The following is a 17,817-nucleotide window of genomic DNA, read 5'->3' on the forward strand; positions in this document are numbered from 1 at the left end:
GGCCGGAACCAAGCACAAGCCTCCAAGAAAGACGAAGATGGGAAAAGCCTATATATACCTCTATCTATGTTCAAATGTCTGTCTTGTCTGCCTATAAACAGCATTGAATGTTTGCCACATATGTATGTTTTGTGATCCACCCAGAATCCCCTTCGGGGTGAGAAGGGCAGACCATAAGTACTGCAAATAAATAAATAAATAAATTTGTGGTATGCTATAGTAATGGGGTATAGTATTAGTTAGACTTACGTTGAATAGTAACTCTCAAGCAACCAGAAACAACATCCATCCGATATCTACCAATCCCCATTTTTCTTATTTTTTCTCTTAAGCTAATTTGTACATTTCTCTTCTCCTCTTAGACCATGTTATGCTTTTCCTAATTCCTGGCATATATATTAAATTAGACTTTATTATAGTGAATTTCTTCCATGTTCAGTGATACCTTGAGTTACGAGTTTAATTTGTTCCACGACAGAGCTCTTAACTCAAAACACTCTTATCTCAAAGTGAATTTTCTACTGAAATGCATGTTACGTGTTTATAAATAATAAATATTATATACATGCATATTTACATAGAACAATAAAAAAAGAAAGATCAGCTTTAAAATGGTAGAAGCCCAAAATGTGGCAAGGAAGCACAAAGTGAAGAGGCAGTATCTTATTTTTTTTTCATATTGTCCTCATTCCAGCCTCACTCCCCCTCTTGCTCTCTCTCCCTCTCCATGAAGTGAAACATACCAGGAATAAAAACCACACAAAATCAACTAAGCAAAAGTTCCTCAAAGTGGAGAAGAGCAAAGCGGACAGCAATCTTCTAAAGCGGGCAAGAGCACAAGGCACGGAGGCTGTTCCCTTGAAGCCCTAAAGCCCTGGACTCAGGCTAGTGCTCCCTTTGGTGCTAGCTCTTAACTCAAAATGCTGCTTGTTTGTTAAAGCAAAACTCAAGCCAAGAGACAGCTCTTAATTCACACTTAAGTTAGGACACTCTAAGTTGAGGTTCCACTGTACCCATAAGGGCTTGATCCTCATTAGTCTTGTTTTAAGGAAGCTGCATTACTCTCCTAATATTTAAAGAAATATCTTCTTCTGAAGTTAAAGATGACAAGGGCTGGGCTGTGGCGCAGCTGGCTACTAACCAGCTGCAATAAATCACTACTGACCGAGAGGTCATGAGTTCGAAGCCCAGGTCAGGTTAAGCCCCCGACCATTAAATAGCCTGGCTTGCTGTTGACCTATGCAGCCCCGAAAGACAGTTGCATCTGTCAAGTAGGGAAATTTAGGTACGCTTTATGCGGGAGGCTAATTTAACTAATTTACAACACCATAAAACTGCCAGCAAAACAGGAGGAAAGGAATGAGGAAGTACAGCCACTAGTGGACAGTGAAGCAACAGCTCCCCCTGTGGCTGGAATCGTGAAGCTGGAAAAATGTTAAATGCGTCTGTGTCTGTCTCTATTGTATGTTGTTTGTCTGTTGGCATTGAATGTTTGCCATATATGTGTTCATTGTAATCCGCCCTGACTCCCCTTCAGGGTGAGAAGGGCGGAATATAAATATTGTAAATAAATAAATAAATACATTTCATGCTCTTTCACACATTATATTTCCACTTCAACGGAGGACTGAAGACATGGTGGAAGGACGTGGGCACTTAAACCCTCCTCTTTCCTATTTGTCTCCTACAAGTCAGGCTCCCTCCAAAATGTTCCCATCCTGTGCTTCCAAATGTGTATTTGAAATGTTCCTGAAATTTCATTCGGGGAAAGGGAAGTGAAGAAAGCAATAGGCAAGGCAATCTCCTTTTGTTGTTCTTTCCCTTCCAGCTGCTTTCCCCTAAAGTGTGTATGTTGGGGTACAGCTACACATCTCGTGTAATAACAGGCATTTAAGCTCTGAGCCATACTCAGCTTCTCTTGAGCCGTTGCTCTCTCGTTCCGCAACTCCTTCTTGTATTGCTCTTCCAGGGCAGCCAATTCTGATTCATGAAAAACCTGAATTTCCCTGCAAAACCAGCACAACAAAGTGTCATCAATACATCATGTAGTTCGCATTTGCAGAGTTCCTTTAAAAACACAATAATATATTACGAGACACATCTGGTTTGGTTCTAAGTATCTAAATGCATAACGTGGGAGAAGTTGTCTTTTAACTTAATTTAGTCTTACTTCTGAATAAAAACATGTAGCAGAAAGTTGCAAAGTACTTTTTTATTTCCAAAGAAAAAACTGGGAAACTAGTTTCTCAAGCCTGCAGATCACTATATTCCATTCAAATTTAATGGGAAAGCTCTAAAAACAAAACTTAAAAGGGAGGATATAGAAGGATTGGGGTACATTTGGCCCTTCAGATGATTGGTATTATTTATCCATTATCCCTTACTGTTGGCCATGCTGGTTGTGGATATTATTATTATTATTATTATTATTATTATTATTAATAGCTTGGGTATCTGGCGTTGCCAGGGTTATTTGAAAAAGTGGAGTTCAGAGTGCTCTTAGATTGCAGGTGAACTATACATCCCAGTGCCTACAAACTTCTCAGTATGTATGTTCAGTTGCTGATCAACTCTGCTGTTTGCTGTGTGCCATAGGAAAGGGTAGGAAAGGGTTATGGGAGAGGCAGTAAACGAGGTCATGCAAATTCCATACCAATGGAGAGAGTAAGAAACACTGGGAAGTCTGTGGTGGAGGAAACACATAAAATCTAGGGTGAAATTTTCCCCATATGAAAGCCTTCACTTGGTTGGTGGGCAGGGTGGTGTTTGTGGAGGGAGGGCCGTTGGTGTCTCCTGAGTAGTGGGAGCTATAGATGTTTGTGGAGGCAGGAGCTTGTCTATGTAAGTGGATACCCCAGCCACACACATATATTTTCACTTTTATTATGTATATAGATTTATTTATTTCTATCCCACTTTTCTCCCGGATTGGGACTCAAAGTGGTGAACAACACGTAAACAAAAACATTACCTAGCATAAAACATAATCATCAAACCACAACATCTATATATATAAATGAGTGACGGCATCACGGCGACCGACAAAACAACAAGACTACAGGCACCCCAACCTCAAAAATTGACAGCACAACCCCTCATCCACGCCTCTAGGTTGATACAAGAAAAATAAAAGAAAAATAAAGTCCTAATTAGAGGGAGAGGAATAATTGTTTTTTATCCAATTGCTGCCAGTTAGAAGGCTAAGCTCCGCCCACTTGGTCTCCTAGCAACCCACTCAGCCCAGGGGACAGGCAGAGTTAGGCCTCACTTAGGCCTCTTCCACACTGCCTATAAAATACAGATTATCTAATTTGCACTGGATTATATGGCATTGTAGACTCAAGGCCCTTCTACACAGCTATATAACCCATTTATAATCTTATATTATCTGCTTAGAACTAGATTATCTTGACTCCACACTGCCATATAATCCACTTCACTGTGCATTTTATCCAGCTGTGTAGAAGGGGCCTCATATAATCCAGTTCTAAGCAGATAATATAAGATTATCAATATACAGTAGAGTCTCACTTATCCAACATAAACAGGCCGGCAGAAGGTTGGATAAGTGAATATGTTGGATAATAAGAAGGGATTCAACTACCACCAATTCCTCAATAATTTATTTCCCATACCACCATACTTTGCCACAGCAACGCGTGGCTGGGCATAGCTAGTATCTAATAAAAATGATAATAAATAACATTTAATAATGTTAATAATATGATAATAATAAACATTTAATAAATAACTAGCAAAGGCACCGTTTAAACATTCAAAAGGTTGAAACCCCATTTAATATCCATTCCTTAGGCCATGGTCAAAAATCCATTGGCGGAGGTCAAGTATATAATTTGCATATTGCACACACAGATCTGGCGTTTGCCACACTACTATTCTCCTTCAAGGAAGGCCTGCTTCCATAGGAAGGTTTTAACTTGGTTCCTAAATGAAAGCAAGGAGGGAGTCGTTCTAACCTCTTTAGGAAGGGAGTTCCAGAGATTAATAATAAGATGATGATGATGATGATGATTATTATTATTATGTTTACTTGTATCCCACTTTTTCTCTCCCCCAGGAGACTCAAAGCAGCTTACATTAAAAGCATTACAAGCAATTTAAAATCAACAGATATACAAACATCAAAACAAAAGTAAATATTCACATTAAAAATGTTAACATCAATAAATTCCATATCCATAAAATCCGTAAGTTGAAGACATGAATTCACGGCAGTTGCAGTGCCATTAACTCCCCATGTTTACAGAATCAATATAAGCTTCGCAAGCAAAGATAGCCATACTTTATTTTGTTCTCATGCTCCTCTTGCAACTCACTGCATTTTTCTTCCATATCTTTCTCCATCTAGGAAGAAAAAGGAATCAGTTAGTTCCATAACAGTATTTGGTTGTTTATACATACATATCTCACCTTTCTTCTGGCAAGGATTTCAAAGCAGCTAAGAAAAAAAACGTTCATACTAAGTCTAGTGAAAATCTTATTTACAAAAGTTTTTTAAAAGTAAATAAACCATTAAATATATAGAACAAGTCAAAACTCAATTCAAAGGTAAAAGTACAGCATGCCACATTCACAACACAATCCTGCGCTACTTCTATAACAGGAGTCCTCTTTTCAGGTGGCTTTCAGGTAGCTTCATTACACATGAAGGGTCTTGATGACCCAACAGCCTCTATGCCAGTGGTTCTCAACCTGGGGTCCTCAGATAATTTTGGCCTACAACTCACAGAAATCCCAGTCAGTTTACCAGTTGTTAGGTTTTCTGGGAGTTAAAGGCCAAAAACATCTGGGGACCCCAGGTTGAGAACCACTGCTCTATGCAGACGCATTCCCACCCCAGTGCTTTATATTAATTTTAAAACACCGTCTTTGTTGCTCCAGAAATGCCTTTTAAAACAACTATGTGGAACCTGGTTTTTGGAAGGTTAGAATCATAGAATCATAGAATCATAGAATAGTAGAGTTGGAAGAGACCTCAAGGGCCATCTAGTCCAACCCCCCGCTAAGAAGCAGGAAATCGCATTCAAAGCACCCCCGACAGATGGCCATCCAGCCTCTGCTTAAAAGCCTCCAAAGAAGGAGCCTCCACCACGGCCCGGGGGAGAGAGTTCCACTGCCGAACAGCCCTCACAGTGAGGAAGTTCTTCCTGATGTTCAGGTGGAATCTCCTTTCCTGTAGTTTGAAGCCATTGTTCCGTGTCCTAGTCTGCAGGGCAGCAGAAAATAAGCTTGCTCCCTCCTCCCTATGACTTCCCCTCACATATTTGTACATGGCTATCATGTCTCCTCTCAGCCTTCTCTTCTGCAGGCTAAACATGCCCAGCTCTTTAAGCCTCTCCTCATAGGGCTTGTTCTCCAGACCCTTAATCATTTTAGTTGCCCTCCTCTGGACGCTTTCCAGCTTGTCAGCATCTCCCTTCATCTGCGGTGCCCAAAACTGGACACAGTATTCCAGGTGTGGTCTGACCAAGGCAGAATAGAGGGGGAGCATGACTTCCCTGGATCTAGACGTTATTCCCCTATTGATGCAGGCCAAAATCCCATTGGCTTTTTTAGCTGCCGCATCACATTGTAGGCTCATGTTTAACTTGTTGTCCACGAGGACTCCAAGATCTTTTTCGCACACACTGCTGTCAAGCCAGGCGTCCCCCATTCTGTATCTTTGATTTCCATTTTTTCTGCCGAAGTGAAGTATCTTGCATTTGTCCCTGTTGAACTTCATTTTGTTAGTTTCGGCCCATCTCTCTAGTCTGTCAAGATCATTTTGAATTCTGCTCCTGTCTTCTGGAGTGTTAGCTATCCCTCCGAGTTTGGTGTCATCTGCAAACTTGATGATCGTGCCTTCTAACCCTTCGTCTAAGTCGTTAATAAAGATGTTGAACAGAACCGGGCCCAGGACGGAGCCCTGCGGCACTCCACTTGTCACTTCTTTCCATGATGAAGACGACGCATTGGTGAGCACCCTTTGGGTTCGTTCGCTTAGCCAATTACAGATCCACCTAACCGTAGTTTTGTCTAGCCCACATTTTACTAGTTTGTTTGCCAGAAGGTCGTGGGGGACTTTGTCGAAGGCCTTACTGAAATCTAGATATGCTACATCCACGGCATTCCCTGTATCGACCCAACTCGTAACTCTATCGAAAAAAGAGATCAGATTAGTCTGGCATGACTTGTTTTTGGTAAATCCGTGTTGACTATTAGCAATGACCGCATTTGTTTCTAAGTGTTTGCAGACCACTTCCTTAATGATCTTTTCCAGAATCTTGCCTGGTATTGATGTGAGGCTGACCGGACGGTAATTGTTTGGGTCGTTCTTTTTTCCCTTCTTGAAGATAGGGACCACATTCGCCCTCCTCCAATCTGCTGGGACTTCTCCTGTTCTCCAAGAACTCTCGAAGATGATTGCCAGTGGTTCTGAAATAACTTCCGCTAGTTCCTTCAATACTCTTGGATGTAGCTGATCTGGCCCTGGGGACTTGAATTCGTTTAGAGTGGCCAGGTGTTCCTGGACAACTTGTTTCCCTATTTGGGGTTGGATTTCCCCCAATCCTTCGTCCATTCCATGTTGCTGAGGTTGAAGATGGCTTTCTTTTTGTGAGAAGTCCGAGGCAAAGAAGGCATTAAGCAGTTCTGCCTTTTCCCTATCCCCTGTCACCATCACCCCATCTACTCCTTGCAGTGGCCCTATCGCCTCCTTTTTCTTCCTTTTTCTACCAACATAAGCAAAAAAACCTTTTTTGTTGTTTTTTATGTCCCTGGCAAGCCTGAGCTCATTTTGCGCTTTAGCCTTGCGAACCTTTTCCCTACAGGAGTTGGCTATACGTTTGAATTCTTCTTTGGTGATTTCTCCCCTTTTCCACTTCTTGTGCATGTCACTTTTGAGCTTTAGCTCAGTTAGAAGTTCTTTGGACATCCATTCTGGCTTCTTTGCACTTGTCTTATTTTTCTTCTTTGTTGGCACTGTTTGCATTTGCGCCTTGAGTATTTCACTTTTGAAAAACTCCCATCCATCCTTAACTCCCTTGTTTTTTAATATCGGCGTCCATGGAATGCCGCTCAGTAATTCCTTCATTTTTTGGAAGTCAGCTCTCTTAAAGTCTAGAATGCGTGTTTGACTTGTCTTAGTTTCAGCATTCCTTTGTATTGCAAACTGCAGGAGCACATGGTCACTTGCCCCTAAGGATCCAACCACTTCAACTGTATTGATCAGGTCTTCCACATTTGTTAAGATTAGATCAAGAGTTGCTGATCCCCTTGTTGCCTCTTCTACCTTCTGGACCATAAAATTATCTGCAAGGCAAGTGAGGAATTTGTTGGACTTTGTACTCTTGGCTGAGTTTGTTTTCCAGCAGATATCGGGATAATTGAAATCGCCCATGACTACTATATCTCTTCTTTGTGCCTGTTTGGTCAGCTGTTGACAGAAGGCTTCATCAAGTCCTTCATCCTGACTCGGAGGTCTGTAGTAGACACCCACGACAAGATCTTTTTGAGTCCCGGTTCCCTTGATTCTTATCCAGATGCTTTCAAGCTGGTTTCCCGGATTACAGTCTTGCATTTCTTCTGCAACGTAACTGTTTTTGACATATAAAGCTACTCCCCCTCCTCTCCCCTTTGTTCTATTTCTGTGAAAGAGGTTATAGCCCTCAATGGTTAAATTCCAGTGATGGGAGTCATCCCACCAGGTTTCAGTGATGCCTATGACATCGTATGTGTGGTGCTGTGCTAGGAGTTGGAGTTCGTCTTGCTTATTTCCCATGCTCTGAGCATTAGTGTAAAGACATGTAAGCCCCTGTGACCTCCCCTCGAACTGTTTATTTGGGATTATTGTGCTCTCTGTACTTGGTCCTTGCTGTGTTTGTGCAGCCCTCCGTTTAGCCTTACGGCGGTTCCCTGTGGTCGTGGGTAATATAGTGTTCGCCAGGCTGTTGTTCCCCTCCCCCTGGTTGGTTATAAAGTATCCCTTTTCTTCCCACCGATTTCTCTCAAAGTGCAGTGATGTCCCAGAGAGATCAACAAGGGGTGCCCCACTGAAGGACCTTACCTGTTTGTGGGTCACCTGGTGATCTCGGCGTAATTGTTCCATGATTGCAGTGAGCTCAGAAATCTGTTCCACTAAGTCAGCAACGACATCCTCCCTGCAAAACATGGGGCCTGTACAGTGAGTGCCAGGCAAATCGCGTAATGCCACAAGGAACGTTGGGAACCAAGGATTGCAACTAAGGACCTCATCACATTGAGGTCCTGAAACTGGGGAACAACGAGGGCATTAATTGGGCAGCAGGGCAAATCCGGTGGGCAGCGTGGGAACCTGCCACCCCACATCCCGCTTTGTCCGCTTCCCCATCCCACGTAGGAAAATGTCACCTGTGCTTTTCCCATTCTACCTTATGAGAACAAACCTCCCATGTTCTCAGGGCTCCATCATAGGATGCTTTCAACACGGAGCCAGGATGGAGCCCTGCATCATGTAATGCATCATGTGATGGGCTCCATCCGGCTCCATCCTGGCTCTGTGTTGAAAGCGTCCTACGACGGAGCCCAGACTTCGTGTGATGAGGACGTATATGTCTCTATGGCTTTATTCATCGATCTATGGGACAGTGGTGATGGAAAAAAAAGGAAGAGGGGATGTTTTTGTTTGCCATGTGAAAAACAGAGAAAAAAAAGGATTCCTCCAGGCAGGAAGCGGCCAGGATTTGAAGATGCAAGGCCATTCAATATTTAAAAAGATGGCCAATTGCAACATTCACACTTGCTTCAAACAGACAAGAGCTCTTTCTCCCACCATGGACATTGTTCCACAGATCTATAAACGCCACTTGCCTAGTTTCCAGCAGACCTCACAACCTCTGAGGATGCCTGCCATAAATGTGGACAAAACGTCAGGAGAGAATGCTTCTAGAACATGGCCATACATCCCGGAAAACTCACAGCAATCCAGAGAAGAAACAACTTCTGCCAGAGGTTGACCATAGAGTCATTCCAGAAGACCCAGATCTTTCTACAGATGTATTCTTTCTTTGCATTTTTTTCACGTTCACTGGGCACCTGGTCTTTAACCACTGTTAAAATCGGACGGCTACTGTACACCATGTTGGATGTCCTTAACTGCCCTGCTGTTGACTCATTACAGCTCCTTTCCATGCTGCTTTTTACGGTGCCCCTGGGCCTTTGAACAGCATCATCCTGAATAGGACCTGACAGTTACTATTTCAGAAAAGACATCCATGTGTGAGAGACGCAGCAAGAAGGAAAGAGAATGAGGGAGAGAGCGTAGCTAGCCAAGAAGCAGACCAATTCCTTGCTTCCTGGCATTTCTGGCTTTCTTCAGGGCAATTATTTTTCAGTTGCCAAGATAACTTTGTTCAGTGATTTAACTGGGCCACATCAGGCGAAGCAACTGTCAAACAAAATCCTGGGAAAAAGGGGCCACATTCAAAAGGTATTGGAAGGGGCAGAGGGCGGCTGTTGTCACTGCGATGCAAGGAAAGAAGTGGGATGGGGAAGAGCAGTACTTACGTTTCAAGCTTTGGTGGAGTGCTGCAGAGGAGTTTAAAGGAGGACAGGGCAGAAGAAGAGAAAAAGAAATAGTGATTAATCCTCCACTGTTGCCAGGTAAACACATTCACTTTAGAAAGCCTTTTTGCTAAATGACTGAACTGTATTCATTTATGGGTATGCTGTGTACTGAATTCTATAGACAAATGTTGCAAAATCTGCAAAATCTGGGATGTGTTTTCCAAAAAGTAACTTTCCGAGTCTTGTTGAACCCCAGTCTTACCCTGATGGCACTCCTAGAACCAGTGTGAAGTTCTTCATGATGCACTCCAGGTTTGACATAGCTAACCATTAGCTATTTGCGGCAGAAACTGGGATAACATTTATATTTCCTAATATAAGTGCCGAAGAGGAACCACTAGCCACTTGCTGCAGACACTGAAATAACATTTATATTTATATTTACTAATTATAGATGCTCTGCATTTTTCATAAGAAACAGAGTTCTTAGCAATGGGATCTGTAAGACACAAGAAACTCTCTGCCAACATCTGGAGTTTATATCTAAGCATAAAAATGTTCTATATAATGGAAAAGCATCACTAATGTTACTTCCCACACCTGCTTAGAATTGGTTCTTAGAAGGAAGTCAAGAACAAAACTATTTATAGGCAAAACAATATTATTTCCTATTATTGTTGTGAACTCTAGTTGGCTGTTGTGAACTAATGTGGATGTTTGTTCAGATTTTATGTCATTATATAATTTTGTTTGACCACATGTAGTTTAATTTATTGATATTAGGTTTAATCTTCATTTTGTTTTCATATGTGGGGATTTTGGGGGGATTTTATGTCAATATTTGTTTGTTTTATGGGGTACTGCTGTTGTATGTTGGAATCAGCTCTGAGTCTCCCTGGGGAGATAGGGTGGAATACAAATAAAGTATTATTATTATTATTATTATTATTATTATTATTATTATTATTGCTATTATTTATTTATAATCCAATCTTCCCCTTTCTCATAAGACCTGTAGGAACAGATCAAACCACAAATCTACAATAATCAGTTACATACGTCTAAAATTACAAATATATAAATTCATTAATTACAAAACAACTGCTGAAATAAAATAAAAGCAATATGAACAGCAGGCAAGATAAATAAAAGGAAACACTATCTTATTCCACAAAAGCTTATACAAACTGACATATTTTTAGATCCCACTTTAGGAGCAGCAGTGGCACAATGGATTAAAACCTTGTGCTGACTGAACTGCTGACCTGAAGTTTGGGTTGCTGACCTGAAGGTTGCTGGTTTGAATCCGCGAGATGGAGTGAACTGCCGTCTCAGCTCTAGCTGGGCACATGAGAGAAGCCTCCCAGCTAACACATCTGGGCATCCCCTGGGCAATGTCTCTGTAGACAGCCAATTCTCTCACACCAGAAGCAACTTGCAATATAATAATAATAATAATAATAATAATAATAATAATAATAATAATACTTTATTTATACCCCGCCACCATCTCCCCAACGGGGACTCGGGGCGGCTTACATGGGGCCATGCCCAGAACAGTACAATATAGCAAAATATAAAACAACATATCATAATACAATTAAACAATACAATAAAATCATGTACAATGCAACACAATATATAACAGGGCGGGCCGCATGAAACACTTAGTTAAAACTTGGGGTGAGAAAAGGATAAGAATACAATCACGGAGAACAGGGACATAAGATAAAAAACAATCTAGAGGATAGATGTTGGGGGAGTAACAAAAGAAGTGTGTAATAGTTACTCTCCGAAAGCACATCGGAAAAGCCAGGTTTTTAAATCTTTCCTGAAGGCTAAAAGAGTGGGGGCTTGCCTAATTTCGATGGGCAGTGAGTTCCATAAACGGGGGGCCACAGCAGAAAAGGCCCTCTCCCTTGTTCCCACCAGGAACAAGTCACTTCTGACACGATAAAAAAAAGCTCCCACTTTGAAGGCAAGTGTAGAGGATTATACACTGGGAGTAATGCTATAGATTACCTGGGAACAACCACTTTGGCAGGTTGCTCAGTCGATTTTTTCTTCTCAAAAAAGTCCTCTCCCAGGATAACGTCAATATGGTCTTTACTCTGAGACAATGTAAAACCAGGAATGACTTCTTCTTCTTCAAACTCTTTGGATATCTAAGGTGAAAAGAGAAAGCATTGGCCTCGGGAATCTTGGATTACACTGTAAAATAGGTATTTTGTTTCCTTTACAAATTTTTTGTGTACAATTTATATGTATACAGTGTTCCCTCACTACTTCACAGTTCACTTTTCGCGGATTCGCTGTTTTGCGGTTTTTCAATAAACTCTAAGACTATTATAAATCATAAAAAATTACAATTTACAGCCTAAGGAAGGGAGGAAGGAGAAGCCAAAGGGAGAGAAAAGGAGCCCAAGCGGCAACAGGAGGAGAAGGAGGCGATTTATCAACACACGATTGGTTGATAAAGACTTAAAATAGTGTATACAGTAGAGTCTCACTTAACCAAGCCTCGCTTATCCAAGCCTCTGGATTATCCAAGCCATTTTTGTAGTCAATGTTTTCAATATATCGTGATATTTTGGTGCTAAATTCGTAAATACAGTAATTACAACATAACATTACTGTGTATTGAACTACTTTTTCTGTCAAATTTGTTGTATAACATGATGTTTTGGTGCTTAATTTGTAAAATCATTACCTAATTTGATGTTTAATAGGCTTTTCCTTAATCCCTCCTTATTATCCAAGATATTCGCTTATCCAAACTTCTGCCAGCCCATTTAGCTTGGATAAGTGAGACTCTACTGTAACTACTAAAATAATGTATAAATATGAAAATAAATATATTGTCCCTACTTCACGGATTTTCACTTATTGTGGGTGGTCTTGGAATCTAACCTCTGTGATAAGTGAGGCAACACCGTATATATAACTTCAACATTGTCACATCACGTAAGGTTTTTGAGAAATGGCCAATTTTATTTTAAACGTATTGCAAAATTTTGAAACATTTTCTTGTTCGACGGTAACTTGCATGATTTTTTAGACTACTCATATCTTTGACAGCCATAACCAACACTACATAACGTGTAACAAAGACTCAGTCTGTTAAATTTGTGATTGTGAAGAAACTTGCTTGGGAATGCCAGAGGCATGAACACTAGGCAATGATGGCGATCAGATGCAGACAGAAGCTGATGCTGATGTTGACTTTGTGCCATCAACATCCAGCGATCCTCATTTAATATCTCAGGCAGAGCTGAATGATCTGATCGGAGATTGGGTTTATCAAAGAGTCAGACAGAGCTACTTGGATCAAGGCTGCAAGGATGGAATCTGTTGTTATTCAGTACTAAAGTTGAAGTTGATTTGATAGTAGTTAACAACATCTACCAACAAGGAACAGTTTGGAACATCATGCCAATAGAAACATTCACAAAAAGGGTAAGGGTTGTGACCACTCTACATTTGATGAATCCACGCTAAATTCAATAAGCAGAGGTTTTGGTCTTTGAATTGAGGGACATTCATTCCCTCTTATTCCCTCAATAAGTTGTTCACCTCTCCAATGTGAAATAAGAATTAAATTTCTTATATCAGAAATGTGATGTAAAGAGGCAGAAAATCAATCATTATACAACCCCCTCCAAATGTAATATGATTTATTAAAATTACAACAACGCAAGTTCAAAATATTCCACTCACATCCCGAGGCTCCCTGCTTCTTAAAGGTTGTATACAAGTCCTGGAGGTAAATTTTACTCTGGAAGAAAAAGAGATGGTTATGTTTATCATAATATAATAACATAATAATAACACTTTATTTTAACGGATTGGAAATACTATGAAGACTATATGCAAGGACTAAACTAATTGTGATAGGTAAGAAAGAGTATTAAAAGAGAAAAAATGAAGAACAGAATGAGATCAAACAAAAGAATTCCATTTGGAATATAGAAGAAATAGATTTAAAGAAGAGAAAATATTCGCGAAGAAGATGAATGGAAGTTAAACATTACCCTCCCCCCTCTCTTTTTTTCCTTTTCCTTCAACTTTTTTTTAATTTCCCCCCTCTGTCTCCCCCTCTTTTTCCTTCTTTTCCTACTTTACTATACAAAGTATTGTTCCCCCAGTTTTATTGTATTGTTTTTTGAAAATTGTAAATAAAATAAAAAAACAAAACACTTTATTTATATTCCTCCCAAGGAGATAGTACACATACGTAGTAAATATTCAGTGCCGTTTGGGCAGAAAGGACAGAACAGAACAGCATTCAATGCCATTATCAGACATCACATATACAGACAGACAGTAGTGACTATTAACCTTCTCCAACTTCTGGCTTCATGAGGGTATGCTCGATTCCAGCCACAGGGGGAGCTGCCGCTTCATCATCCACTGTGACAGTGAGTCCTTTTGATGGTAGTACTTCCTCATGTGCTTCGCAGTTTTATGATGTCATAAATTAAGTTAAATTAGCCTTCCTGCATTAAGCAGTACTAAGAATTTTTTACTCACAGACACAGCTGTTTTTGAGCTGGTCAGATGGGCAGCAAGCTAGGCTATTAAATGGTCGGGATCTCAACTCTGACTTGGGCTACTAACCAGCTGTGCCACAGCCCTGCCACAGCCCACCCTAATATCACACTTGCCAACGCTTCACTAAATCTATCAAAAACCTGACCCAAAAATTGTGTGCCCCAAATCCTTACATGCCTCAATGCTATGAAGGTTAGTTTTATGAGGTCCTGGCAAAGGTTAAAGATACTGTCAAACTCTCATTATTCCATAGCATTGAGCCATCACAGTTTAAATGATGTCAAACTGCATTAATTTTACAGTGTAGATGCATCCCAAGATTGCCTCCTTATTTCTTATCATTGTTGGTCAAAATGTATGATGTATATACAGGGTGTTTGAAAAAGAACTCCCTAGTTTTAATGTGTTTTAATTTAAAACTAGGGAATTCTTTTTCAAACACCCTGTTATTTAATTTCCCCTCCTCATCAATGCACATAACATGGTAGGGTTACATATAGGATACGTCATCTGGACACAACATCGGTGTCAAAATGATTTGGGAATAACCTGAGGCCCCTTCTACACTGCCATATAAAATCCAGATTACCTGCTTTGAACTGGATTATATAGCAATGTAAACTCATATAATCCAGTTCAACACAGATGTGAATTATCTCCTTTGATAATCTGGATTATATGGCAGTGTAGAAGCGGCCTTAGACCCTGATGACACAGTCTACATTTTTATATACTGATAGTTTGTCAAACAGTTATTGGATACAAATGAATGATGAAATGAAAGTCAACTAATGTCATGTACAATATACTGTTGGAGAATCCAAAATTTAGATTCTTGAGTTTTGAGAGGGTTCCTTTGTAAGGCTTGTATTGTAGGCCCATGTATTATGCAAGTTGTTTGTTTTATGTGATGTTGGTGATTTATGAAGGCTCTTTCTGTGGACCAAGGCAAGGGCAGGAGTAACCAGGCTGTCTGCACTGACTCCTAAATGCACTTGAAGTGCCAAATTCAATGGGAAGTTTGGTTTTGCAGAGCGAAAGAGCTCTCTTTGCCAAGGAAAGAGCCGCTTCCTTTCCTCTGCAGTAAGTCTGTCTTGGACTCCTTTCTCTCATGAGAAACGCAGCCAAACTTGTGTCGCTTCTTTCTGCAGAGAAAAGAGATGGACTCCATTCTCAGTGGAGAGGAGGTATGGCTCTGCAAAGGCCAGGCTTCCCAATCCTTGAGAAAAGCCATATGATGCAGTACATTTTGGAAAAGCCAGCTCCATTTTGAATATAATTCATCTTGATTTATATCTTCATGGATATTAATTACTTACCTATCAAAACCTGCAGGGAACTGGGTCTTAGGTAGCTTTCTGGGGATCATACCTAAAGGCATTGATCTAATTTTAAAAACAAACAATCAATCAGATCTCCCTTCAAAGCCAGTCTTTAACAACTTTTGAGATTTTTAAGCTCTAGGAGCTACAACAGTATCAACTTATTAAGTAAAAATTAGCTATTGTGGCTAATAAGATCTCCGATAGTGTTCAAAATAATATTGCTTCATATGACTCTATATTCTTATTGTTATAAGTGTCTTATTTTAACTTACTATATACAGTAGAGTGTAGTCAAGTCCTATCAAGCCTTGTTGTTTGGTTTGGTATTATGATATGGCCTAAGGGCTAATTAATAAAATATATTATTATTATATTGTTTTATGTTTCACAACTACCTCTAATTTAACTCACATTGCAAGTTACTGAAACATAGGGTATTTAGGCCTGGGGTGGCTAGGAGTACCCTTTTCATAATATTTTGAACTATTTAGGGGTTGGGAACATCTGTATTCCACCTTTCTTTGGCTTTGGTCTTATTTATTCCAGAAGTTGAACCATAGTACAGATTTGGTAAAAACTTAAATCTGTATGATATGACGTAATGTGAGGTTTAAGCAACTTTTGCTTTGCAAGTCAAACAAGAAATACTTTGAGACCCAATAAAGTTCTCAGAGTTCTTCAATGCAGAGTTGTAACACCACCATCATGATTTATTTTGATTTTTCTCTCAGATGTTCATGGCTGATATGTTGTATGGGGTTGAATATACTATGCAATTACTGTTGGCCCTCCACATTGGCAGGTTTGACTTTTGCAGATTTCATTAAAATATTATCTCAGTGGTCAACTTCCCACTGAGCATTTCACATTTGCTGGGGTTAGGAGCACAGGATCCCTTTAAAAGCGAAAAACCATGAATTTAAAAATTGCTATATTGTTACCTGAGAGAACACCTCTCTGGGAATTTTTAGGCCCTCCAGCATGAATCAAATGGTCAACTTCCCAGGGATAACATTTTAATCAAATCAGTGAATAATAACATCTGCAAATATCAACACTATGGAGAGTTGACTGTATTTTAAAAGAAGCCTTTTAGAGCTTGGATAGAACAGTGTTAACATATTAATCGGTTGGCATTGATGCTATTATGGAAATAATTGGATCATTAGCTTATTGACTTGTCCCACTGGAAAAAAAATCCGTTTAAATTAAACATGGAAAAAGATGGAAAAAGCAGGAAAATGACAACTTATGTTGTTGCTGTTTAATTTTTAAGTGACATAATTGTTACAAAGTTTAATCAGTTAACCAGTTTATTATCAAAGTCTGGACTTTCTATGCACCTGCAAACCTTGGGGCTGTCCCAAGCATCCCTCAGACCTCCCTCTTGCTTTCCAGTGGCCCCATTTGGCCCAGAGGCACTGAGTTGATAATTCCCGAAGAGAGTGCCATTCCTGCCTACCCTTTACTCCATATCTCCGTACTTCCTACTTACTTGGGCCTCTGACCCAGCTGACCAGCTTTGGCTTTTACCAGCCTTTTACATCCCGTCTTCCAAGGATCCCAACACGGACAGTACAAGAACTGAGACTGGGACATGTTTGCTGGTCTCAAAAAAATCCTGCAAGAGGAAAAAGAAAACAAGAGTATCAAAATTCAAATCCCTATAATGTCACTGGGTTGTTGTGAGTTTTCCAGGCTGTATGGCCATGTTCCAGAAGCATTCTCTTCTGATGCTTCGCCCACATCTATGGTCCCCTCAACCTCTAAGGATGCCTGACATAGATGTGGGCAAAGCGTCAGGAGAGAATGCTTCTGGAACATGGCCATACAGCCTGGAAAACTCATCACAACCCCGCGGTTCGGCCACAAAAGCCTTCGACAACCTATGATGTCACTTAAACTGCCGTAATTGCAACCTATGGAGTCTTTCTGGGGTCTGTAGTTTGTTCAGTCTATTTGAGGTTTCCAAAGGAACCCTCCCTCAACAGCCAATCCTAGGATTCCATAGGATGTTGCCATGAAGATTCAAGTAGAAACAAAGTGCTATAATTGTGCTGTGTGGAAGGGTCCCAGGGGTTTCCTGAAACCAGTGAAACAGGTCTTGACAAACTAGGAATCGAGAATCGTTCTCAGGAACAGGACATTAGCAATGCACAAACAGGAGGTGGTTCATTGAATACTCCAGGTTTCTTACTTTTCCAACAGCAGAGCCTTGCTTAGTTTGGTGTCCTCCAAATAGATGACAGCTCCTATGAACACATGTCAAGTTGACTGAAATTCCCTCTACTATACAACCATTAAAGATAAATGAGCCATTCAGTATTCTCAGTATTGCAGAATACAGTTCACATTAACTACATCAGTTAATTCCTTGGCTGGCCGCTTTCCTATATAA

The 17,817-nt window shown here is 40.3% G+C and overlaps 1 protein-coding gene across 4 annotated transcripts in view; it reads right to left on the bottom strand.

Annotated features, from left to right (window-relative positions):
• Positions 1 to 17,817, bottom strand: part of flacc1 (flagellum associated containing coiled-coil domains 1) — a 40,301-nt gene that overhangs the window by 19,507 nt on the left and 2,977 nt on the right. For all 4 annotated transcript variants that reach the window (XR_010000609.1, XM_062961890.1, XM_062961896.1 and 1 more), the window contains exons 2-9: positions 16,915 to 17,040; positions 15,414 to 15,479; positions 13,261 to 13,318; positions 11,566 to 11,708; positions 9,544 to 9,564; positions 8,066 to 8,159; positions 4,304 to 4,365; positions 1,909 to 2,006 (exon numbers count right to left, since the gene is read on the bottom strand). Coding sequence is in view for 3 of the 4 variants with exons in the window: in XM_062961890.1 (XP_062817960.1) it covers positions 1,909 to 2,006; positions 4,304 to 4,365; positions 8,066 to 8,159; positions 9,544 to 9,564; positions 11,566 to 11,708; positions 13,261 to 13,318; positions 15,414 to 15,479; positions 16,915 to 17,040 (668 nt within the window). In the remaining variant the exon portion in view is untranslated. The remainder of the gene's footprint in view (positions 1 to 1,908; positions 2,007 to 4,303; positions 4,366 to 8,065; positions 8,160 to 9,543; positions 9,565 to 11,565; positions 11,709 to 13,260; positions 13,319 to 15,413; positions 15,480 to 16,914; positions 17,041 to 17,817) is intronic.

Source organism: Anolis carolinensis, chromosome 1, assembly GCF_035594765.1.
Source record: "Anolis carolinensis isolate JA03-04 chromosome 1, rAnoCar3.1.pri, whole genome shotgun sequence".
Lineage (NCBI taxonomy): Eukaryota > Metazoa > Chordata > Lepidosauria > Squamata > Dactyloidae > Anolis > Anolis carolinensis.